The sequence below is a fragment of the Notothenia rossii genome (genome assembly GCF_949606895.1).
Source record: "Notothenia rossii genome assembly, chromosome: 12".
NCBI lineage: Eukaryota > Metazoa > Chordata > Actinopteri > Perciformes > Nototheniidae > Notothenia > Notothenia rossii.
The window spans coordinates 2,638,676-2,665,711 of record NC_136911.1 but is presented as its reverse complement, the minus strand read 5'-3'; the positions used below and the strand labels follow the sequence as shown (position 1 = coordinate 2,665,711).

The window sequence follows — 27,036 nt, the reverse complement described above, 5'->3', positions numbered from 1 at the left end:
ACTCATTAAAAAGCACCGCCTACAGCACATGTGTCAAACTCGAGGCCCGGGGGCCAAATCAGGCCCTTGGTGGATTTAATTTCGGCCTGCAGGATAATTTCTAATCACTATTAGATCAGGCCCGCCGGTATATTGCACGCACACCTTCACTCCATCCTGAGGGTCTCCTCAGCTCAGAGCCTGAGCCCAAACATTGATGAGCTTGCACCCAAGATGAGATGCCAAGTATCTGAGCTAGCATCACAGAGCAGCACACTGAGTTTAATGGATGTTTCTCTCTCACGACAACAGGGCATGTTTGGTTTCTCTTTGAGGGGAATAGTTTTGTTGAAGCTGTTGTTGGCCTGTGGGAAAATGTAATCATAAGAAATGACTCTGAAAAAGCTGCAGATAGAGCCATAAGAAATGCAACTGATTATTTAATGTTTAATGTTGTTTTTATAGGCAATCATTTAAGCTTTGTTAGTTCAGGTTTAATATGTGCAATAAGTTCATTTCAATAAGTTCTGCTATAAACATTGAACCAGTCCGGCCCTCGGCTAGTACCCATTTTTTAATTTTGGCCCACTGTGTATTTGAGTTTGTCACCCCTGGCCTACAGTATTTGTCTTTGGACCAAAAGTCTGACCTTCCTGTACTAAAAATGGGATGAAGCCATTCAACACCCCTCTTTAAATGATTCCATAAAAGCCACATTTACATTGGCCCCCTCCTGAAGCTATATTCAGACCTGAGTGTATACTCTGTATAAACATTAGGGACGTAGCTGCCGAGCTATAGGCTTCACTTTCTTTCTCAAACCCTACATTTCTCAAACCGAGAGTGGTCTTTAGACGTTAGCGTCCTCGCACCATAGTAGCAGATCTGTCGGCCAAGTGTTGTGCCAAGTCAGAAAACCACCATCCCACCGGGGTCAAAGCCATGTGAGGAACGCCCTTCAACAACCACACTCACACAGAGAAAGATCCACTGTCTCTGGAACATGGACAAACGTTGACCCTGGCTCTTTGTGCTCAAAAGTACTATTTGTTACCAGGCTAGCTTGAAGTGTGAGCATTGTGAACATGAACAATGAAGAAGCTGCAGAATATCGCTCCTTTATTTCCTTTCACCGACTGGCACCTCAGCCTTGAACACAAAAAGACAGGTTTTCTATCTCACGCTTGAATACATTCATCCAACTGGAGGCAATTCATGTTTTTCCTATTTGTTGATAGACGTTCTGAAATGTCAGGAAAGGATGAAGAATGAATGCCTCAATGTCCTTAACTCCAAGGTCCTGTTATTGTTCTTCTAACAGCTCATTCAATGGAAGATTAGCAAAACATAAGGTGGACAAAATAATGCCTTTACACTAATACGTTCATCGAAACTCACTCTTTTACACACGACATCTCATTTACTAATTCTTATGAATATTGATGGGTAAAGATTTGATTCTGTAATTAAATAAATTAAGATTTTTGGATTAAATTCACCAAAAGCTAGAATGACATGATGACTTTTTGCTTTTTTTTTAAAACATTACTTTTCAGATTTTCTCTCTCAATGTTAGCAAGACACTGTCAGCAGGGGTGCACATAACTTTCTCAGTGAGGCAATCAGATGAGTACCTGGGGGGGGACGGGGGGACGGGGGCTAGTGGAGTACTTCGTGACTACAGAGCGTGAACGTTGTGATCATGAGATTGTCTCTCTCAATGTTAGTAAGACACTATAAGCAGGGGTGCACATAACTTTCTTAGTGAGGGGGGCTGCTAGTGGAATACTTCAGGAAAGTCGACGGACGGACGGACGGACGGACGGACGGACGGGCTAGTGGAGTACTTCGTGACCACAGAGTGTGAACGCTGTGATCAGCTGTTTTAGCGCAGTTCTCCAGTGAAGGGGGGGGGGGGGGGGGAGTCTCCCTCCGCAGCCGGTTGGCGTAGTTTTGGCACAATTCCGTCGTACAGACCGACGTTAGCAGCAGCCCTGTCTGTGCACACGGAGACCGACTCTGTCGTCCGGTGATCTAGCCGCCTTCTGGAAAAGCTTCACAAGTACGTCGGTACGCAAATGCGCTTTGTGACACAAGTGACGGTACGCATTTCAGATTGTTGCCTGCGTACCAGTTATGTGCACCCCTGACTATAAGTAAACATTTTTTTTATCCTATTCACCTCGGGATGAGTCGTTTTTATCGTATCTGAAAAAGAGAAATCAGAGCAGTCGTCTTCTTTGTAAAATGTTGAATGTTATCCGCTAATTAAATAGCCATTATCATTGGTTGTCGTTAGACTTCTATGCATCAGACATTTTAGTAAAAAAGAGTATTTACCAAAACGTCAAACTATTTAAGTGCAAGTCAAAGCCATATTCTCGCTGTAATGCTGCAGCCACATCTCTAAATGTATGTCCAAGAGTAGAAGGCTCTCCTGTGCCGAGTGGGGGTGTAAAGTGCTCCGCAGGGTATACTTAATGTGTTTGTAGTCCTCCCAGCTCCACTGAAGAGCAGCCATGGCAGCGCTGCACATTTTCAACAACCAGGGATTAAACTACATTACACCGAGCACAATGGCACACAGAAGAGAATAATCACAGGTTTAAAGAAAGGTTCCTCGTCCCTGTTTGTGCGTGCATATGGATTCTGCAATGACTCATAACTTGTTCATTGCAAAAAAGGAAAAGGCTGTAATTTGGTCTGTGGCTACTGTGCGAGTCAGAACAATGAGATGTGTTTGAACCGCACACAGACTATGATCACGCCATGTAAGGAAAGTCATTAAAACATAAATATAGCTGTGAGAGACAGTCATGAGACCATGGGAGTTAGCAGCTGCTCGGAAAAGGTGCGACACTTCCACAAGGTGAGCGTAAGTAAGATTGGGGAAGGCAGTAAACAAAGCATCATTATAAAGCTGTGTTTAAACTTGTTATGCTTTCTGTCGCCCCACTTGTCCATAAAACCAGGCAGACGAAGCTGGTGTGTGGACAGCGTGTGAGCTCGGAAACTGTGGGCGAACCTTGAGGGTCCAGCAGCATATTAACAAGGCAATGAAATGTACCTGCATTCTGGGTAACGTTTCTGCATCGGTGCGATTTCATTTTACGAGCAACAATTCCACCTTTTAACAGTTTGGATGCAGATGTGTGAGCGTAATGCCTCTAACCAGAAGTGAAGTTTGAAGTGTATTTGTAGGCTGGGCAAACAGACTCTCTAGATTTTTACAAGACAAATTCTACGATCATATAATAAGTCTCTAAAAAATCTGTTATCTTCTCCACTGGGTGCTTTGTGTCGTGGACCATGTCTGATAAGGAACGGAAATGTCGTCCATTTTTATGAATGCACCTATATTTGTGCAAAATCATAATGCCACATGGGCCATTATGGTACATTAGAGAGACCCAATACCTCTCACACAGTTAGTCATCATCATTGCACACAAATGGCACAGAGAGAAGAGCCACCTCAGCTAACAATGAAGAGATGAAGGCTGCTGAGAAAGACGAAAATTGAGGGTTGTAGAGTTCTGGGCTGCGGTCAAATCGTAAAATAAAATAAGGTCTTTTGAATTCTCCTAACCTTCTTCTCCTTAACCTCAGTGGCAGGTGTCATGGGGTTAACAGAAAAAGTGAAGGAGATTTCGCCAGGACTGAAATGACACTGGGAGACGTCATTATAATGAGACAGAGGATGTTACTGGGTATGTCGTGGGGAAACTGCAACTTTCCCTACATTGACTACTTAAAGGGCATCTAGATACTGTGTGGTTTCACACTTTATACATGTGGACAACTGGGAAAAATACATTGCTTCATAATCAAGTGGGTAATATAAAAAATAAACTAAACGACTGTCACCCTCACCCTCCTGCCCACTTGTATTTATTGGTATAAATAGCTACCTGATTGGTAGTATGATTGTCTGAGTTAATACAAAAGCAATATCGTTAGGTTAATGGAGGCTACTGTGCATATCACCTGAAATATTGACTTTATTTGATGATGTCACGGTATTTATCGTAACGTTCTTAGTTCGCTTTTTGTTCTAATCTTACGAAGGCTTACGAGGGAAAGTGCTTAATATACTCTATAGCGAGTTACTGTACTGTTCGTCACCACCATATGTGTTTTTATGGAAAGACTCCAACGTCACTGTACATCTTCCCGCCACAGATTGTTTTCGACCTGCTGTCCGTGCACGGCGGAGTTACTGAATACATGTCGTGGATCTTTAGACATGCACTGACCTTGGTCTTCAGTTGCATTTCACCCCGGACTGAACCTCATGTGATTATCTGACTGAAACTCTGCTGGACTGAAAACAGCTCAATGACATCTGGCTGCTTCGCACAGAGCAGACAGAACCACCATTGATCTCTATTGACCCTCTCCTTCGACTAAGTTTCACTTCATTTCATTACAGTTTAGTTGTTCAATAGCAATGTACGATGGAGGGGTAAAGACGGTGAAATCTGATGCTGTAGTAAAGGCATGCGAGGAAGGTTGTGTCTGCTTTGTGTCTCATGGGAAGGAATAAAGAGCTATCAGCTGCACTTAAATACAGGCTGACTTTAATGTTTCCAGCTGGATCATATCAAATAAGAGTTGTGCCTAGAATGTGCACTTGAAGACTGCAAAATGCTATAAAAGAGGTTAAAGGGACATGTTCCAGGCAATAGAGGTAAGAACAGTTATTTCTCAAAGTATGTTAGGCTTCTTAGGTTAAAGCACGCAACACTATGTTTAATCCTTCTCATCAAACGACGTGAAATTAATGTACCTGAGTGTGGGACCAGGGGGTGCTCCGTCTTGTGACAGGGGGATTCGGGCAGCAGCACCGGTCCTCTTCTACTGGCCACGCCACCGGGCCGCAGGACCAGCATGCACTGCAGCAGGAGCAGTGCATGCTGGGTAGCAGGGCGTCTCATGGGGGGCTGGGCTGGGCTCACTTCTCCTCAGGCCTCAGGGGCCAAGAGCATGGGAGAGACACACCTGAGGACAGGAAGAGACACACGTGGGTTAAAGTGGGGACAAAACACAAGGATAGGTAAAAACGTGGATATTGTCTTGACATTTTCTTTAAAAAAAGCAACATTTAGTTAATTATTTGCTGATTTCTTTACTAAATATTGGTGTAAATGTGCAAGAGCTATTAGCAAGGAGGCCTGTTTTACTGTTGTCACTGGACATGTGTCTCAAGGAGCCCAAACACAACTTTAAGTGTGTGAGAAATGATGTTATATTTTTTATCTGTATCGTCTCATCTTAAACAAGGATGTATCTACACTTAGTTTCAAGCAAAGCACTGAAATCCAGTGTAGCTAGCTGTAGCTATTACTCACTCTTCTACAGAATGGAAACGAAGGAGAGAGGTGCAAAGAACGGTGTGACAGATCGGGGGTAAAAACAGTTTTCACACCTCTGTCACCCGGTGCATAAATCAGACATGGCTCTGTATTACCTCAAACACCTAGAATGTGTGTGTGTGTGTGTGTGTGTGTGTGTGTGTGTGTGTGTGTGTGTGTGTGTGTGTGTGTGTGTGTGTGTGTGTGTGTGTGTGTGTGTGTGTCCTCTAACATCAGAATTCATGTGTCCTCTGTGTGTTTCTCATGCAGAGGATCAGTGTTATTTAATTATGAATGGCAGCCATAGTTCAATGAGTGCATGCATGCATTTATTAAGGGTCTATTTGAGTGAATATATGTATAGAGCTGCACCGCACAGCACTCCTTGTGGGTCAATTAAATCTTATAGCTGCTGTAAATCTGATTTGTTTTTATTCACAACTAAGCCCTCAAACCGCTGCGTGTGATTATTATTTGATGCCTGCTGCAGATTCATACTTCCCAGAAAAAGCCGTTTGCTGAAAGAACAGCAGAGCAGTTTTCACAACTCAATCGTCCGTGATTTCTTTTCTATGTGGGGGTGAATTGATGAGCAGTCTACAGCGTCTGCATCATTACTTTTTAATCATTCATGTGATGCTATTACCAATAATGATTCATGCTGTGTGCAACAGAAGAATAACCCTCCCTGACTGTAGGAGTAAAGACACTGAGGGTCTCAGCTGTCTTTACTTTAGTGTGATTGCATTATGCATCTCAACCTGTGGATCCTCATTATTATATTATTACATTTGAAATAAGCTTTTCTTTTGTGTCCAACCAGTGGAGCATGAACAATCCTCCAGAGCATCATGCACATAACCAAAGATGAGTGTAAGCAAAACAAGTCCGATTAAATCACTCCACCATTCACAATATACTGTAAGGAATATTCTAAGGCTTTCTACACAATAGGAACGGTGCTTCTTATTGATCAGTTAAAGTCTAAATATAATATATAAAAACCCCTTCTTTGGAGAATCCATGTTTGTTTTCAAATTGCGACTTAAAGTCCTTACACACCCAGACGATTTCGGCCGTCGATAGATGTCTGGCCGTCGATGAGCGTCCTGTCGCCCTACTCAGATTGGTGTGTCCCGCACCGTTGTGTCTTTTCGGCCGTGCCGACACCTTCCTCTCCCAACTCAACATGCTGTCGGCAAAATAAATCACTCTGATTGGCTGTTCAGCTTAGCGAATCAGTGCGTGAGAAGCGAAATTATTATTATTATTATTTTTCATTTTCCATTACCGCACTAAACATGTTTTCGATTACAAGTCGTTATGTGAAACAGTCTGTGAAACAGTCTGTGATGGACGAGAGTGAAAATGGAACGCACGCTATTTATTGTCCGTGTATATCACACAGTCTGTCTTCCGGTTGTTGCCTCTTTTGAATGACGAATACACACTACCGCCGCCTGCTGGTAAGGAGAGTTATTGCCAGTCACGCATGCGCAGTTCATACGTGCTCGGCTGAAGTCTTTCCGGTGTGTTCCAGTGCGAAACATGGCCAAGACGCAGAGACACGAGGCGACACAACAGTCGGGTCCGTCGGGTCGTGTTCTTTGGTGTCAGATTGGTGTGTCAGGGCCTTTAAAGCTCATTAAAAACTGAGGTGGGAAGAGTTCATTAATTGCGATTCAAGGGGTTGCAAAAAAGAAAAAACAACTGTTAACACCTTGTTTGTTATGGGAAGCAAAATGTGCAAACTTCTGCAAGCTGCTAAAACTACGAAATTGAAGTGAGCAAAGAATGAAGGAACGAAAGAGGGAACATTTGCTCTTTCTGAAGTCTGAACCCCCCTCTGAGTGGCTGAGGGCTTCAACATAAGTCACCTCTCTGCTCCTGCCTTCAAATGGAAACCCTAATGCTGAGAGTGTGTGCTCGTTTCATTTCATTTTCTCCTTGAAAGGAAAGTTTACTCTGCCTTTAGCGTGCATGAATAGGCTCTGTAACCTTGGGGCCTTTTGTGGAGAACACTTAAAGTCCATAGTGTGAATGCAGAGGCAGGATTATGTGGCCTCAGTAATGTGAAACACCTGTCACGTAGCGCTGACAGCCAGCAACAGTTGCCTCTCTTTCTTCTTTCCCTCTCAACTTGACGCTTCGCACGTCAGCTTGTGCTCTTTTGCAGTCAACGTGTCGTTTTACATGTCACTTCTCTTTGTCTGCTCGTCTCCCTGACAGCTGAGAGTGAGTCATTTTCCTTCAGAAGCCGAGACGTACTTTTTGTCTTTTTAATTCGCTCTTATAAAATGTTTTACTTAGGGAAAATATTATATAATTTGCGCATAGGAGAACACGAGAGGATTGATGTGTTTACAGCTGATCAGGGAGGTCAGAGGTATTGTCCAGTGGTGGAAAGTTCATTTACTCAAGTACTGTAATTAGGTGCAATTAGACGTACTTTTCATGCAAGTCTATACTTCAACTACACAACTATTCAAAGGGTAATAATGTACGCTTACATATTTATTTGTATATTTGTAGTTACTTGTTACATTAGAAATCTGAAAAGTATATAACATATTCTATTGTTTTCCAAATTAAACTAGCCAACGTTTTATAAAAGTACAGATTAGTTGATTCATCTGGCCAGTGTGTGTCTTAGCATTTTGACGTTTATTTTTTATGTTTGAGATATTTTGTATTAGTTCACTTTTAACTCGGGTAACATTTCAAATGCAGGACATTTAAATGCAGTATTGTTACATTGTGGTATTAGTACTTTTACTTAAAAAGGATCCGAATACTTCTTCCAACACTGGTATTGTACATGTGGGCGTCTACATACAACTCACACACGCACACACGTCCGCACACACAAACACACACACACACTTGTCTGACAGGAGTGCAGCGATCTTTGCTGACCCCCCTCCCTCTGCACACGACCTCTCATGTCTTCACACACAAGGCGCGTGCATGCTCAGAAAACAAAGTCCCGGCATCTCATAAACGAGCGATTTGTAATGCTGTTTCAAGAACAAGAAGAATTTTATCATTTTCCTCACCACTCACGCTGCATTCATGTTTTACTGATTCGCAGCATGTTTTAAAACCCTGGTTGTAGTTTAATATTAAAGATGCCTTGCGGATATTTCACGTGAGTAAACAAAAGCTCCACCGATGTGTGTTTCCTCGAGGTCAAACAAATGGGCTCAAGACTGTTCCCTCAGAATTAAACACTTACAAAACAAATGATTGAACATTTTAAATTATAAAGGGTTTCCATCTTATTCCTCGCCTTTTTTGACACGCAAACGATGCCAATAAGTAGAGACCCAGTCATAACCAAATCGCTCCATAGTGCTTCTGGTGGTAAAAACTACACTTTAATTTAACCAGAGAATAATTTAACTTTATATCAAAAATAGAATAACTGATGATGAAGACGAATGCAGGACCTTAATGATGTCCAATGTTTTAAATATTCCACGTCCAAATCCAAGTTAAACCTGTTCTTTTCCCTCTCTTTCTACATGTGTATGTAATGAATATCCAAATATTCCATCTCTGTAGGCTACGTGCATGAGTTAATGAAAACCTTACATTCCATGGTGAAACAATTACAAACTCCTAAATCTCATACTGTGAATAAGCCATGAATAAAATAATGAAATGCATACGGTACGTCTGACGGCCTGATTTATGCCTCCCTTGCCTCACACATTTTAAAGCAGCAGCGACAGACAGACGTGATTTAACACCAAACCGTTGTTTCTCTCTGAAGTGTTTTCTGGTGGATCCTATTTTCTCTTTAGCTCACCACAAGCCACCGACTGCTCCCGAGGGAGGATAAACCGGGAGAGCGTTCAGAGCTGTTCGCTGGTCTCGCTCTAAATCATCTCCAGGGCATCAGCACACGCCTCCTCCACCTCCTCTGTCTCTTTTTCATACCTCTGCAAATATGGACACACAAAAGAGCAGGTACAGTCCCACGTACACACTGAAATCACCCGGGAGCTGGTGATGGATAACACACCGGTGCATTCAGGGCACTTAGCAAAAGGGAGCCAAAAAAATATGGTGCAAACTACGCTGTCATCTGAAATGCAGGGACACAACAAAACAGTATTGCTGCCATGACGATGGTAAATTCAGACGTCCTTTTTGAAATGTCAAATTGGCAAAAGACCAATTTACACAAATCCACCATCAGCAGCTTTGTACCCACTTTTTTTAGACTCAATTTCTGCTCCTTTTATGCACAATCATGTGAAAAGTATACACAAGACAGACAACACACTACGAGCATCTTGCACTTCTCTGCCAGGTGTCTCTGCAATGACCACTGCTGTAATGTTTGATTGAATGACTACAAACACCTCCCAGCTACTCCATCAGCATATTTCACATGTTTCCCAGTCGTATCTCTGGAGAAACATACACTGATTTTAATTCACGCAGCTGTCTGCACCTGCTTTATGTAGCCTTCTGTCTGAGTAGCATCATACAGGAGTAACCGCGACCTGAAGCGCTTATTTACAAGTCTTTTTCAGACAAGATGGAACATGTTAATCTGCACAGGAACATATAGCGGAAACAAAAGTCCTAACTTGAGCAGGTGATGATCATTTTCTGCCCCAAACAGCTGGTTGGAGAGGAGTCTGCAGGCAATGACGCGGTGAATCACCACAAACATGAGAGGTCCTTGAATCACACATACGCACAAACAATATTAGCTCAGACAGATCCTTCAATTAAAAAAGGCAGCATATTGTACTTCAAAGTACCAAAAGGTAGAAGAAAATCGAAGCTGATGCATCGTCCATCGTCAGCGAGCTGAGTAATGGATTAGCTCAGACAATCAATGGCTGTTTGCTGCGGTTTTTGAAAGTTATAAAAGACCCATTCAGCCTTGTATAGACAGTACTACACACACACACACACACACACACACACACACACACACACACACACACACACACACACACACACACACACACACACACACACACACACACACACCTGCATCATGGCATGGTGGATGTGGAGGTGTCAGCTAACTAATCAATGGAAGTCTTCCTGCAGTAACGAGTGGAGAGGATCATATTAACACCGCTATTGATTTAGTCTAAGGGGGACTTCATGGTGGTTGAATTACAAGATACCTAATGAATACACTCCAGTATAAACGCCAGCTTTGTAGACGTCACACGCACGCACGTGCGCACGCACGCAGGCATGCACGCACACACACACACGCTCTCATACAGACACGTTTGACAAAGTGGTGCAGTGATGATCCATCTGTCCAAACACAGTCAGAAGGATGTGAGTGTGTGTGTGTGGGGGGTCATAACACACTGCTGATGGATGCCTCTATCTCTCTGGCAGACAGGACACACAGACACACAGACACACAGACACACACACACACACACACACACACACACACACACACACACACACACACACACACACACACACACACACACACACACACACACACACACACACACACACACACACCAGTAAAATCACCAGACTTTGCTTTGGCACACAAAAACACTCCAGAGCTGCTTCATAAAGCTGCATGTGTGTTTGTCAGACAGTGTGTGTGTGTGTGTGTGTGTGTGTGTGTGTGTGTGTGTGTGTGTGTGTGTGTGTGTGTGTGTGTGTGTGTGTGTGTGTTTGCCTGTTTATCTCTCTGTCTATCAGATGGGTTATTGCCAGTTTGTGTTTGTTGTTCTTCTGAGTCTCTCTTTGCCAAATGGGATCTGTGATTCTGGCATCTTGTGTTTTGAGATGAAAACACGGAGAAGTGACGGACATGTCTGTTCTTTACTCAGCCGTCTGAGTGATTAGATTATGTTTGAACGTAGTAATTGATTTATGAAAGAATAAAAGCACTTCAAATCAGAGCTGTCTGAGGAGCAGGGATGTGACGATCCAATCAGCTTTGAATCCCTTCAAACATTTACATTTCATTTTCAAATTCTGTGTTAAGCATATTTTTCTGTTCAATTATTTGGTTTCTTTTACCTTTACTTTCATTCATCCATATGGCAATCTGTATTTAAGTCTGTCGTCTCTGTATATGTTGATGTATATCTGTTTCTGATCCTGCCTATGTGTTCCTCAAATAAATCAATATGTTAATAAAACACTTCAACAGCATTCAATCAAAGTAAGAACAAGAACGGAGAAAGCACCATCATAAATCTCGTTAATTCACAGATGCGATTTATGATCGGTTCCTCCGTTTATGTTTGATTTTGATTGAACGCTGTTATTATCAAGTGTTTTATTAATTACAACGTCTTTGTGTTTAAGTGCTTTAGAAAATAAAGCCTGATAAATGGGTTGCTTCATTTTATGAGCTTTGTATTTCTTCCTTTAGGGGAGCTTGAAAACTATGACGATATTTCAAGGTCCCCTATCATACTGTTTTTCATCAATATATCACAGGTCTCAGATATATACAGAACCTGTCTCTGATTGGCTGAAACACCAAACAGATCATTGCAGCATTACCCATAATCCCCTCTGTTTCAGCCCTGTTTCCAAAGAAACTCTGTCTGTTACTTTAGATGAAAATAAGGAGCCCCTCCCCACGCCCCTCTGAGAGAGATTTGGTTACAAAGAACTCAATGGTGCTCTAGAGGAGATTCAGGTGATAAGGGGGGGGGGGGGGGGGGGGGTTACCTTGGTTGCTGATTGGCTAATGGTTACACAAGACAAAACATCGTTATGACATCATAAAGTGGCCAAAATCTGATCAGTTCATTTTCAGACAGGTTTTTATAGAAATGGATCAAAAAGAGAGAGAATCTTTGTTCCTGAAACTTTCAGAGTCTCTTTACTCAGAGGGGACACATGTTGATGTAGAGGAGACATGAAGAAGAGGGGACACATGTTGATGTAGAAGAGACATGGAGAAGAGGGGACACATGTTGATGTAGAAGAGACATGGAGAAGAGGGGACACATGGTGATGTAGAAGAGACATGAGGAAGAGGGGACACATGTTGATGTAGAAGAGACATGGAGAAGAGGGGACACATGGTGATGTAGAAGAGACATGAAGAAGAGGGGACACATGTTGATGTAGAAGAGACATGGAGAAGAGGGGACACATGGTGATGTAGAAGAGACATGAAGAAGAGGGGACACATGTTGATGTAGAAGAGAAATGAAGAAGAGGGGACACATGTTGATGTAGAAGAGACATGAAGAAGAGGGGACACATGTTGATGTAGAAGAGACATGAAGAAGAGGGGACACATGTTGATGTAGAAGAGACATGACAAAGTGGATTTTGCAGAATAGGTCCCCTTTAAAGTCCATCCAAAAGATGTCACCCAGGCTGCTGGACTGAGTGACAAACGATTTGACGAAATAACACACCAGCTGAGTGACGGACAGAGAGACTGATTGTCTGAACCACTGAATGACTGCTGAGTAAAGCAGTGTGATGGATGGAGCGATGCCCCTTCCTGCCTCCACCTGTCATTGACCTTCCTCCCTCTCCCTGCCAGGGTCTCAGCGGAGGATGACAGGAGAGTGACGGAGCGATGATATCGCCATCAGAGCCTCAGCGGGGTCCTTTCCGCTCCACGACCCCTGGATCAGGGGGCAGGGTAATGTTTGTGTCTCTCCAACAGAGAGATTGAAAACGAGCACCTGGATCGGATGACTGTTTGAGTCAAAAGCTTATCTGAGCAGCTCAGTATAATGATTCTGCTGCACGAATCAAATGTGCATTCGTGGAGATTGTCTAGACACACGTTCAGAATCAGAATCCGTTCCTTTGTCCCGCACTGGGTAAATGTACGGTATTACAACAGCTAGATCAGGGGTCGGCAACCCTAGTACCGTAACCAGTGGCACATTAGGAATAAGTGTGCAAAATATTGCCAGGTAAATTACCAATTGCCAGAGCGCGTCACCCGTTACCTGCAGAAGGAAGCCATGCACGCATCACAGCGCAGAAGGATCATATAGGGCCCGCTCTCTTTAAAGCCAGTCGACTTTCTGCTGCTTTCCTTCGCAGTGAAACGAGGACCAGCCGCTGTGTTTATTTCTCGGACGCGAGACGACGGCTCTGTCAGTGCCGAGCCGAGTGAAAGAAATCTCTGCCTCATAGTGAACGGACTTTACGCACGCCTATAATCATTACCACTAACCCTAGGGCGACTGTGGCTGTGAGGGATTGTGGTCGTCTTTCAACCAGAAGGTTGTGGGTTCGATCCCAGCCCATGCAGTCAACATGTCGATGTATCCTTGGGCAAGATACTTAACCCTGAGTTGCTCCCGATGGGATGGCCAACGGTGTGTGAATGTTAGGTCCAAGAGTAAGGTACACTGCTCTGTATGAATGGGTGTGAATGGGTGAATGACATGTAGTATTTAAAGCGCTTTGAGGGGTCTTAACGACTGGATAAAGCGCTATATAAGTACAGTCCATTTACCAAGATTAGTCAAGTTAAACTGTCACTTATTAAACTCTTAGAACACGCCAGGTGAGCTCAAGCTTCACCTGTCGGGTTCCTGAGTGATAATTGCACAATTACTGCGCTTTTACGCGTTGGTGGGATTCTCTCTTTTCTTCCAGTTTTACAGTGCTTGTGCTAACTTAGTCTTAGTCCCTGTGAAGCTGGACGCTCAACTTGCCTGCCTGTTGCGCGAAACATCGGATGTGGATGTTTTTTACATTACATTTCATTTAGCTGATGCTTTTATCCAAAGCAACTTAAAATTACCAATTACAGGGACATTCTCCCTGGAGTAACTAAGGGTTACTCACCCCACCTCACACTAGTGGTGGTGTTCCAGGCGGGATTTGAACTCACAACCTTCCGATCGTCACCCCACCTCACTATCCATTAGACCACCACTATCCCTTTTCATATGGATGGGAGCATACTTGGTGCTAGGGCTGCTCAATTAATCATATTTTAATCACCATTACGATGATGGCTTGCAACGATTACGAAAACAACGTAATCTAAATAAAACAACTATTTTTTTGTATTATTAAAAAAAAAAATTATATAATTTTTTTTTTGAATTATACTTAAAGTTCAGGGTAATCAACTTTTAAAAACATACTGTTCACATTTTTTTTCTCCAATAAATGGATGTTTTCAAAGTCAATGAATAATCGCATTTAATAATCGCAATTACAATTATTGACCCAAATAATCGAGATTATGATTTTTACCATAATCGAGCAGGCCTACTTGGTGCTAATGTTTCTGTCACATTTAATCCACCCGTTTTGACATCTGCTGTTAACCCATTGCAAGTTTATTGCTGAAGATTGGTGCTTAATCATTATTAGTGATTTCAACTCAGATGTGAATGATTTCATAAGGATGGCCGCTTTCTTTGAAATGTTGTTATGCACTTTGATGTAATAAAATTACAGACCCGTTGGACATTTTGATGTGATGTCATATTTGCACTTGACTTGAGCATAGTCAGAGGTGGGAGAAGTACACCTCATCTTTGAGTAAAAGTAGGAGTACTAGAGTGTAGGAATACTCTGCTATAAGTAAAAGTAAAAGTACTCATTCTGCAGATTGGTAGAACTTTCATCTGCTTTGTCACCAAGAAAGTTTCCCTTAGTCTTTGCAAAATCAATCTTTAGACAGCATGTTCAACAAACAGCTTTGTATTGGAATAACATGAAATCGAGCAAATACTGGATCAGTTTCCCCCCCAACTCTGTGATGGCGCTACGAGATTTCAATCTGTTGTTTGAGATGGCTGCAGATTTGGAAAACAGAGCAGTGTGTTTTGAACTCTCAGCATATGGGGGGGATTATACAGCTGAAGAAACACACTGCTGGTTCTGGACTCAAACAAACATGGCAGGTACTTTGTTTTCTATTTTTTCACAAAGATGTACTCAATGTTTGTTTCTGAGCTCGTTCATTTCTGTTGGTGGTGTTACGGTACGTGGAAAAGGTAGGACCCAAATGCAGACTACAAAAAACGGAAAAAGGTCTTGAAAACAAAAGCGAGCTTTATTTTAAAAGCTGATGGCAAAAACATGGCAAAAAACACAAAGGAAACACAAAGGAAGATACAATACAAAAAAAAATGACGATGACTGACATGGAGGGAGACAGGAAAAAACAACAATGAACCGACAGGGGAACACAGGGAAAGGCTAAATACAGAGAGGGGTAATCACGGGAAAAGAAACAGCTGGGCAGGGGAGGTAGAAACACAAGGGCAACAGGTGAACACAATTAGACAATCAGACACACCAGGGGAACTAACGACAGGAAGGAAAACACACAGGCCGTTTATCAATCGCGAGGACGCTTGCTTGGTAGCACATGTCTTCCGAGCCACTTGCTTCAGAAGCGAGGCAAGAATCCTTCCTGGCATTCGGAAAACAAAGAGTGGAACACGCGTGCAGGTGTGCAGGTGTGCGTCATATGAGAGGCCTCGCCTTACATTTTCCACCACAGATTTGGGGAAATTGGTCCGTGCGCAAAGCATTGTGGGGATTTTAAGGACGCGAAGTCTACACATGTGCAGCCTCGAAATTACCCCCAAACCAAGGACGCGGCCTCGGTGGAATTCCAAGTATGCTGGAGATTGGAACAGTCCTTCGGCGGCACTCGATGACGTAGCATCCTTGAAATATTGGCTTGGAAGCCAGTTTCCTCGCGATTGAGAAACGGCCAGGGAGAAGGACCAGACAAGAAACAAGGAGGAAAACATGAGACAGGGAGAACAGAACAGCAAAATAACCCCAAAACTAGACACACAAAACTCAAACTCTGTAAGGGACAGGTGGAAGTTCTTTTCCTGACTTTAATGCAAACATAAAATACAATCATTGCATTTTTCTCCCAGGTTTGTACTATAAGGTAGCAGGTACTCAGTTCACGATATGTTTAAACATTTGAATGTCTATTTCTTTTTTAGTAGCCCTGATGAATCGCCGGACCACAACTCTATTTTTCTCATGCTAAATCTAGAGCCTCACATTCACACACAGAGCAGACACACACATGCTGACTCTTGAATGACTTGCTTGAAACACACCCAGCAATTTCATCCGAGTCCCACCCTAAACTCACGAGAGCTTCTAAATCCTTGCTGTTATTTTTACTCGCGCTGATGCATCACCACGTGCCTGACTGTGGTGTGCGCCAGTGTTTCTTCACAACACATCTCCAGACGACGAAAGGCTTTCACAACAAGAAATATGTGGCAGGAAAAGTGACATCATGCATGTGAAAGAGCTCTCACACACCACTAGATTAGCAGTGTTGCTGTTTCGTGAGTGCTGGAGGTACTGTAGTTCAATTTGCCCTGCGACTGAAGAGCATTACAGAAGACCTGCCCTTTGAATACAGAGCAGGGCTTTTAAATCAGCTCGCTTCTAAATTTAGGTCAAGGTAAGGCAGAGTCAGGACTTGTAGGCTGCACAGCCGACTTCATAATTTCAGAGAATTAATCATTTCTGAGGTTGGTTGGTTTCCTTTCTCGTCTTTTGACAGGAGTATTATGAATATAGATACACTGAGAAATCCTTTAATTTATATTCATCTCTTCTAGGAACTGCACCGTGTTCTTCTTAGAGTCAAAGTTTGACATTTTGGGGAAACGTGCTTATTCGCTGAGTTGAAAACCACTCTCAGGCCTGCATGCTGAATATGAAGCAAGTAACTTAGCTTAGCACAAAGACTGTGAACAGGGACACTCATGTAATGCATGGAAAACAGTCGAGCATTATGGTCTTGGAGTTACTTTTCCCCACTTTACTAAAAAACGATTGGTCCTAAGATGTATTTCAAAATGTATATCATTAAATGAATATTTGAAACATGCTTTATGGCTCCTACAGGGGATCACTCTCTGAGAGATAGGAGATTAAAGGCTACATAAATAACATTATTAAAAGCCACATGAAATATAGAAACTCAGCTTCATCACAATCTGTGGACAGCACACACTCTGCCTTTCAGCATCAATTAACATTACTCTGTCCCTCTACAGCCCCACTGAGAGGTGTGTGCATAACACTGTGTCAACACGTGAAAAAATGGTGTGGCCGCCCCGGCACAGATCGGCTGATCAGACATTGTCTCTGACACTCAGCACCCCGGGCGATACTGTGTGAGCTGCTCTCAGTGCTGTTCACACGCAGAACATTGTCACAACAAGCGCTGCAGTGGCTTACATCTCAGGGAGTGCGTGTCACCGTGTCCCAAAACTACATCTCAAGTTTCCTCTCTGACAGGACAGCAAGTGTTAGGATGCATATCGCTCTTTTATACAAAGTTCTGGGGTACTTCTTCAATGCTAATGTCATTGACGTTACATGCTAGCACTGAAGAACTGATTTGCTGGCATACGATCAGGTTATTATTCACCTATGAGAGGATGATCAAAACAACCCCCTTGAGGGTTTGTGCAATAACGCTTTTCTTAATGTTTAACTGGATTGGCATCAACATTATTTTTTCACTTCAAAGCCATTGTTGTCTGGGCATTGTATTGGCAGCAGGGCCGATCCACACGACAGGAGCCGTATCATCTGATCAATGCAGCAGCAAAATAACCCGCCAAACATGCAGGGAATCCAAACCTTCTGCAGCTATGAGGGGCATGAAGCCTAAAGAGACAGAGCCTTTTTCAAAGCTTTAATTACATGCTTGGCTAACGGGTAGCCGCCTGTCTCGCTGAGCGCAAAATTACACTATCACCGTCTACAGCTGTGCACAAGTGAAACGCTGACAGAAAACACACCTGCCATCGGCAGAGCTAAAGGTGAAGAAGCAAAAAATGATTGCACCAATATCCAGAGGGTGACTCTCAACCACAGCACCAGCTCATTGATCTACGCTTTCTAAAGGGCACCGGTGCCTCACAGAAGAATGGCATGCTAGCTTGATGCTAACCAGATGCTATATCACACCCATCCAAGGGTACGTTCCTCTCGTTCAGAAGTCAGTGAGTGGAGACTTTTCCTTTCTTCTGTTCTGCACAGAGCTCTGCAGTTCTGAATCATCCAATTAGTAATACCATAATCAATCATATCAGCTTTTGCCCTGACTGGATATGATGGGGGGAATGATGGATGAAATCTCTCACAGATAGATTCCACTGCAGGGGAGGTCCGGTCTCTTTGGTTATACTCGCTGTAAATGTGCCAATATTTCATTTGTATGAGCTGTTGGATCTTCTACCTCAGAGCTAAAGGGTTTCAAAGTACATGCACTTCAACACATAGGTTTTATATGTGTGTCATAGGGGTGAATTCGTTATTGTGCTTTTTACTCTTGTAATACTTTTAGTAGTAGTGTTGCATGCAATACAGATGCAATTGGGACATATTACTCTATGCTAACATGGAGCCTTGAACCCCTCTTCCTCATATATGTTTGGTGCTGAAAAGCATACTGCAAAATGCAACTGGACGTTCTGGAGTTCTTGGCATATTTCATATAATGCTAGTTGTGAGGAAATCACACACATGTCGAAAGCAATAAGAAGTAGAGGTGGTGAAATGTTCAACATTCATGGATGTGAAACTCAGTTGGCTGACACATAGGACAGTGAGCGGTTGTTAATGAGGAATGTAGGTCAGCATGTGCCTGAAGCATCTTTCACTGTAAACAATGTGTTGATTATTGCTTCGACTAGATATGACAAAGTCAGTCTCATCATTATCTTTCTTTTGATTCTTGTTCTTCACCGTCAAAGTCCCGGTCAGTCAAACCCAAAGAGAGGCAGCGCTGGGAGAAGACAGCGCTATAATCAATCTTTCCACATGTTCCTTGCAATCAACACATCCGAGATAACAAGCCAAACAGACTGCCAGCTCCTACAGCTCAGTAATTATAAGCCTGAAAAACAACAACAACCGCCTCTTAGGCTCAAAAATAAAATCATACGCGCATATACTTCGACATAGAGGCCCTACAGATGGGGAGGGAGATATAAGGAAGCTGCCTTGAGATGCGTCTTCTTACTGTATCTAAAGAAATGTGGCAGGAGGAATAGTAAATTAGCTCCTGGCTCCACTGGAACCAATTAATTATCTGTGTGTGTGTGTGTGTGTGTGTGTGTGTGTGTGTGTGTGTGTGTGTGTGTGTGTGTGTGTGTGTGTGTGTGTGTGTGTGTGTGTGTGTGTGTGTGTGTGTGAGTGTGTGTGTGTGTGTGTGTGTGTGGGCCTGTGTGTGTCTGTTGAGTGCCTAGCCTCGGTAATTTGTCCCATTAACAACAGAGGGAGGCACAATAGCAGAAAGTGATATCATTAATGAGAGGGAGAGATGGTTGATGGCAGATGCTTTAACAACAGAATGTGTGTGTGCGTGTGTGTGTGTGTGTGTGTGTGTGTGTGTGTGTGTGTGTGTGTGTGTGTGTGTGTGTGTGTGTGTGTGTGTGTGTGTGTGTGTGTACATGTGGGTGCCTGCTCGAGTCTCTGTTTCCCTGAACATGTCTCCCAAGGGTAAACTGGAACAACAGAGGAGCAAGAGTCGTAGATGGAGCCTGCAGGCATCCGATGTGATCGTGTCTCTGCTAGACCGAGCAAACACACGAAGCCTCCCTTTCTTCTTGTGCATGCTATACTGAGCAGTCTGAAGGCTTGTGTTTCACCACGAACTGAATACACTCGCCTCTCTGACAGTGTGTCTCCTCACAAATAGAGACCTCAAGCCACTTTCAAAATCCATACCTTCACACCTCAGCCACAGGCGACTCCTGTCTCTGGATCAATGAGGACAAGTAGAGGCAGAAACTGAAAGTGTACTGACTCTCCAGATATCAGCTGATCAAGAAGAAGCTTAAAAAACAGCTGCCAGCATAAAAAGAAGAATATTTACTGACAGAAACAAATCTCACACATCGATATACAATGAAAAAACCATCTCTGCAATAATAAACAAACATCTCTTCAATAGTAATATAGGAGTGGAGTATGAAGTACATAAATCAGTTAACAAAATAATGGCTGCAGGCTTTAGGTTGACGTTAGAAAACATAACCTCTGGAAGGCAAACTGGAGCTCTGCAATCTGCCTTGACGCAGGTTGCCTTGTCAACATATGATTTTAGTATTCACTACAGCTACTTTCAGAAGATCAAACATCCTGACTCAGAAAGGGAAAGAAGAAAAGTCTCAGAGCAGATTTCTGTCCGACAATATCTGCTGAAATTAAGTGTGCACTAATTGGAGAAGAAGCCTTAAAGAAAGGACCCGATTGGTCGAAAAATGATCTGAATAACCTCCTATCAACTCAGGGGAACTGTGGCATTCAGCTCAAACTAATTAGAACAAATAATTGTATAACAAATACCAAAAATAGGCACTGCCACGCGTCGGACTCCACCGGCTCTTCTTCTACTGCCTATTTGTCTGCCATCTCGCTGGATCAGGCCCCGGGGTGGAGGCTTTAATTGGGCATTTGATTCCCAGTTGGAGTTCAGAAGAAGACTTTATTAGTCAGCGGTACAATTAGGGAGCGCTTGAGTGGAAAAGTATTGATTATGCGTAGCCTATATTAAAATGCACTATGCATACTTCACACAGAGTAACATAAACGAGAGCTGAGTTTCATTTTGTTAAACTTCAGGTCAAACACATGCAGGCTTTTCTTTCTGCTCTTTTAACATCAAGTTTACAAGACCCCACATGTTGGGATGTATTTGGATTCATATTCTGCATTCTCCGTAGTTATACATTTTTTATAGACCGGGCTACGACTGGATATTAACTTAATTTGTGTATCTTTAGAGACTCAATTTGAATAAAGTCAGTAGCCGCTCTTAAAGTCATGGGACGCTCACATCCACAGCTCCTGGTTAATAAGCTTATTTACATCCCGTGAAGATGGGAGTAAATCAAATGATTTTGTGCTGCGTCTTTGAAATCCAACACATTATAAAAAGAGGCTAACTCTCACCATCGGGGCTCGGTAATTAGGACTCTGCTGGGAGGCGGTAATTGCATTTCCTTCTGCGTGATCCACTATATTTTTCCAATGAGAGGGGCCATGCTGTTTTTATCAAACACGAATAGATGGGGAGAAGTCCATCATGACAGAGCTGTGTGTAATGTTCTTCACTTAACTGTATACTTTCCCTAATGATAGCCAACATCAATCATAACCTCTGCAGAACACATCTCCTCCATGTTGTTCTTTAAAAATAATGTATTGACCTTTATGCAATCCCCCGCAGTGCAGCATGAATATTCACCACTTTATTTATACAAGCTGACAGCTGTAACAGCCCATATCTCACCCAAGCTTTACTGCAATAAAAGCAGAAGACCACCCCACAGTTACTATCTCCCCCACGTCGCTGGGTGCCATTGTCTTAATGTAGAGGACCAAGGGCTTAATGATCACGTTGCCCTTCACCCTGAGGTCATTAACCGCTGTGACAAAGCCGTGAGAGCAGGTGGATCTCCTCTGAAAATACCACGAGGAAGGTCAAGAGACGCAGAGAATGAGAGAACGATTTGACAGAGAGCCAAGGAAGACGGTTAAACGAAGGTTTCCTACTCGTATAAGAGAACAAATTGTAGAACAATTAAACCAAACTAAAGGTGAATTACTCACAGCGGCGTAACACTGTCTTTATACACCCTTTACACTTCAGACACCCTATCCGTTTTTAAGAGTGCGCTTAAGACTTTCCTTTTTGATAAAGCTTATAGTTAGGGCTGATTAGATTCAGCCCCTAGTTTTGCTGATATAGGCTTAGTTTGTCGGGGGACATCTTACTTCTTCCTTCTCTCTGTCTATACCTGTGTACTCTCATGTTCCGATTAACCCAGCTTCCCCAAATTTCTTTCTTTTTGGTGTCTATATACGCCGGGATCCGGAGTCATGGATGATCCTGCGGTCCTGTGTCATGGATTGCGAGTCCTGGATCTTGAGTCGTGGCTGCGGTCCTGGATCATAAGTCCTGGATGGATATCCTCGTGGATTCATCTTCTTATTATACACACATGCATTTCAAAACATTTGGACTACCTATGTTGCAAATGTATTATCTTTTCAATTTACACACGGCATCTATTGCACGTCTGTCCGTCCTGGGAGAGGGATCCCTCCTCTGTTGCTCTCCCTGAGGTTTCTCCCATTTTTCCCTTTAAACTGTGGGGTTTTCTCTGGAAGTTTTTCCTTGTACGATGTGAGGGTCTAAGGACAGAGGGTCAAAGGACAGAGGGTTTAAGGACAGAGGGTCTAAGGACAGAGGGTGTCGTATTGTCATACTGATATTCTGTACAAACTGTGAAGTCCACTGAGACAAATGTAACATTTGTGATATTGGGCTATATAAATAAACATTGATTGATTGATTGATTGATTGATTTATGTGTTTCACAGTATTTAAATCCACTGTACAGTATTCATGCTTACTTATGTCGACTTACTCCTGAATATTGAGTATATTGTTTAACTGAAAAACTTTGAAATATATATTTTCTTGTAAGATATTTTATCAATGCATGAGAAAGAAATGCAAATACATATAACTTGTAATATACAACTCTTACTCATCAATGAACTTAAATAACCCACACATGGGAGTTAAATGCAATAACACTTTAATATAAAACTGTCACTCATCAAAAACTAATCTAAATTAAATATTATAATGATATCATGGAAGTTTAGATGCTAGGTTTCTATTTTTCTCATCGTATTGCAGGTCTGTTTGCGATCATTTTCATTCAAGAAGCATTTCATTTTAAATCAGAGAGAACCTCCGGCTGTCAATCTAACACCACGGTTATTTAAAATAAAATCTAATTTCATGGGTTTAATCACTATAACGTTTACTTAGCCATCCTCCACTTGAGAAGCTGCCAGAGAAGGACAGACTTCAGAAACTCAAAATTGAGGCTGGTTTTCTGCCGCTGTCATTATTGATGCTGATCCCTCGTCGCGCTGAACTCGTACTAATCAGGTCTCACTCTAATGTTTCCACAGAGCCTCTGATCAATGACACTCTGCCCTCCTGTATCACATGGAACTTCACACAGAAAGCGTGAACTGCACAGTTAATCCAATGTTGGGGGGGGGGGGTGTAAAGCCGGTGAAGATTAGGTCACAGGTGTGAATAAATAAGACACACGTGCTGACGCGCTTTGAGCAGATCTGGTATGGCACGCATGACCTATCAACAATTCTTAAAGTCTTACCAAAACACCTCCCGAATGTGGATTTACAAAAAGGTTCAGTTCATTTTATAAGACAGGTCGGGTAGTGTAGACGTCAAAACATTTGTTGAATCTTGTTTTATTTAGTTTTATTTGCATTCAACACACATATCTTGTTTTCTCATTTTGCTCCATCATATGCAATGTTTGTTTTTAATCTGTAAAACCCACTGAGACAAATGCATTTTCTGATATTGGGCTACAAATAAAGTTTGATTTGATTAAAGGTGGGGTAGGTAAGTTTGAGACACTGGCTCGAGATACACTTGTTGTTATATTCCATGGAATGCTCTTAACATCCCGATAGCAATGAATATCTGAAGCGCTTTGACAAAAAATCCATAAAAAATGTCATCTGTGGAAGCCGTGGTTCTGTAAAAAGCACGACCAATCATCTGAGCCGGCTAAAGTAACTGGATGGCCTACCTGCCTGTCAGCCTTCCATCTGTGCACCAACTTATCCCGTGCCCTCATTGGTCATGTGCACGTTCGTGTGTGTTGGAGGAGGGTCGTGTATTTTTAAATTCTAGCGATCTCGAGCCGGTTTCTCAAACTTACATACCCTACCTTTAAAGTTTGATAACAGCAACAGAATAAGAGTGATGATTATGAATAAATAAAAAAGAATGAAAATGCAGCTAACAGTTTGAATCTGTACCTGGAGCCTATGATGACTTTTTGCAGTAAAATTAAAAAACAAAAAGACCTGAAAAAGGCATCTAAATGTAAACATAGCAGTTAGCATTTAGTGTGCAAGCCATTTAGAAACATAACATGGAGAACGTAACATTAGATTCAGGCTCAGCAAACCAAGGCTGCGTTTGCATCATATTAAAAATCACAAAAGCCCCAAAACCCCTGAAAGACTGCATGCTACTTCTGCACAGCGTGGATTTGAGCTAAATGCTATCAGAGTCACTTTCATTCATCCGTGTCTCATGAGTTTATCCACATCCCTGGTTATGCTGTCTTTAGTAGAACGCAAACATGAAGCAAAGCCTGAGACTGAACAAGATATCATAGAGAGCTAATTACACAACAGCTTGAGCACACACACCGTCAACAACACTGTCATAACTGCCTCACAGCGCTAACACACACAGGCCTTTCAGATTTCACATCACAAACAGTTTTAAATATTTGACGACGTCACAGACGAACAACTAATTGCACGTCTTTGGGGGACAGTTGCCCCCCGAAACCCTGACAACCAAAACAAGTTTCCTCTAATTGACCTAAAATGAGCCGTGTAACAAACAGAAATCCCTTTGATAGTGTGTCATCACTTCCTACAGAGGAACTGAGAGAGCGACAGGGTGGAGAGGAAGCAACGCGTCACCCTGTCTGTCTGCGAGTCCAGTGAAGAGAGAGCTCACAGATGCAGTCTGTCAGCAGACAAGTCACACATCAAACAGACTTATGAAGCTGCAAATTGCCACGTATCAAAGAAGCAGTGTGTCTTTAAAACAAATGTGTCTGGGGAGAACTACAAAGATATCAAAAAACCCACCCCCTGTCTGAGTAGGAGGGGTGTCTATAATTGTCATAAGAATCTGTGTGTGTCAGCAGTTTTGCAGTAGCAGTACAGGTGTGTGTGTGTGTGTGTGTGTGTGTGTGTGTGTGTGTGTGTGTGTGTGTGTGTGTGTGTGTGTGTGTGTGTGTGTGTGTGAACACTTCAGGCTTCATGTTGGTGTTTAATGAGTTTTGTGGGGGGAACTCCGAGATTTCCGGAATAAAAGAGAGACTGTGATGTGTGTGTGTTTGGGCCCGTATTACCTGCAGGCTGCTCGGATAACTTGATTAGCGGGTATACGGTGCTCTGTGTCCTCTGCACTGAGATGAAGTCTCGCACAAGGGCACGCTGACACCAACACACACACTGGTTGAACAAAGACACAGACACACACACACACACACACACACACACACACACACACACACACACACACACACACCATCTGTCATTTCTTTCCTTCCAAAACATGCATAGGGATGGGAATCAGAGGCCTCACTATACGACATCATCAAGATACTTAAGCTATCGTTCGGCATTATTGCGATGTTAAGCAATTTGTGATATGCTGAGCAATCAATTCAATAAATGAAGTGCTTAACTGCAAATTATTCTGTTTGTTACCACCTATAGGATAACGTTTTGGCACCTTTCTGTTTTCTGAAATTTCCATTTAACTTTTGCCAACTTCTTTCCAATCCAACTCATCTAGTCTAGTGGACTGAAAAAAAGCAATTTTGACCCAGAGTAAACATTTTTATTTACAACACCAATCCTTTCTACTACAAAACATCAGTACTTGTCGTCCAAGTGTTGATACAATATTAACTACTGTGCCGTTTTTAAGTTTTCCCCCCACCTATAACACACATGACGCCACAACCCCGCCCAAAGTGTTCCCGAGGAGCAGAAACACAAGCGTCTAATCAGCAGCTCCATCGCCCCCCAGATGAAGCATGTGTCTCTCGCTGTGACAGCTCTAATTTAAGCTCACGGCTAAATATACAGCTCGGCGCTGCACCCCTGACCGACTTCACCAGCGTCTTTGATGGCTCAACATCAAGGCTGGAAATCAACTCTTTAACTCACAATATATGAATTCACTTCTATGTTTAGGTTCTGCCTCTTTTTGCTGCTGAGATTAGAAAAGGTGGGTCAAATAACTCATTATGTCAATCCATGCAGCGAGTGGTGGTGTGTAATTAACACACTTTACTTTTGGTTACTTTATACTCCTATTTCACGTTATTATTAATTTTACTCTACTCCATTTAAGATAAGTCACTAATTTAAGTACTATTATTGATTTTCATTATTGTTATCATCTTTTTTACAATATTAATTGGTTATAACATTGAAAGAACATACAGTCAACCCCCGCCAAACATAACTCAAAACTTGTCTTATTTTGCTTTACTGAACATTTCCCATAAATGACGGCATGTATGGATTTGGGAAAGCCTTCCTGTGTCATTATTTAAACAATTACAGGTTGTGGTGCTGGTTAAAGCTTCTTAACCGCTCTAAATCCACAGCAGGCGGTCGTAAAGCCTCGGGGGCGTTCCTAATGTGTGGTCTCTCTCTCTCTCGGGTCCTTCTGGGTCTGATTGTAGGACAGAAACAGATGTGTGTTTGTTTTTCACCACCTGAAAGCATGAGCGTGTGCACAGCTGTCTACCTGACCCAAATGTATCCATTACTGCTGAAACACCTCTTTGTTAGCGAGTGTGTGACCCACTTATATCACTTTATGTTTACCTGCATGTTCCTCCGGGCCTTCTGGGCCTCTTTATATATATCTGCGGTATATTTGGACAGTTTGAATGCTGCTTATCTGATTTTATGTCATGGTATTTATAAGCCTTTCCCTCTAGGTGTGGACTTATATTGTATGTACAGGTGTGGACACAGTATGCGCCATGCTATATGATATTTAAAACAACATTAGTTTGTGCAAATACTTCCATAATCTTTTCAAAAAATTAAGTCTTAAGTGT

The 27,036-nt window shown here is 42.5% G+C and overlaps 1 protein-coding gene across 5 annotated transcripts in view; it reads right to left on the bottom strand.

Moving 5' to 3' along the window:
- sema5a (sema domain, seven thrombospondin repeats (type 1 and type 1-like), transmembrane domain (TM) and short cytoplasmic domain, (semaphorin) 5A) overlaps positions 1-27,036 on the bottom strand; it is a 169,902-nt gene that overhangs the window by 127,982 nt on the left and 14,884 nt on the right. For 2 of the 5 annotated variants that reach the window (XR_013804388.1, XM_079661723.1), the window contains exon 2: positions 4,768-4,979. Coding sequence is in view for 4 of the 5 variants with exons in the window: in XM_079661723.1 (XP_079517849.1) it covers positions 4,768-4,915 (148 nt within the window). In the remaining variant the exon portion in view is untranslated. Of the gene's footprint in view, positions 1-4,767; positions 4,980-6,337; positions 6,356-6,394; positions 6,414-6,474; positions 6,645-27,036 lie in introns of those variants that run through there. The other 3 variants (XM_079661724.1, XM_079661725.1, XM_079661726.1) reach the window with 3 other exon arrangements.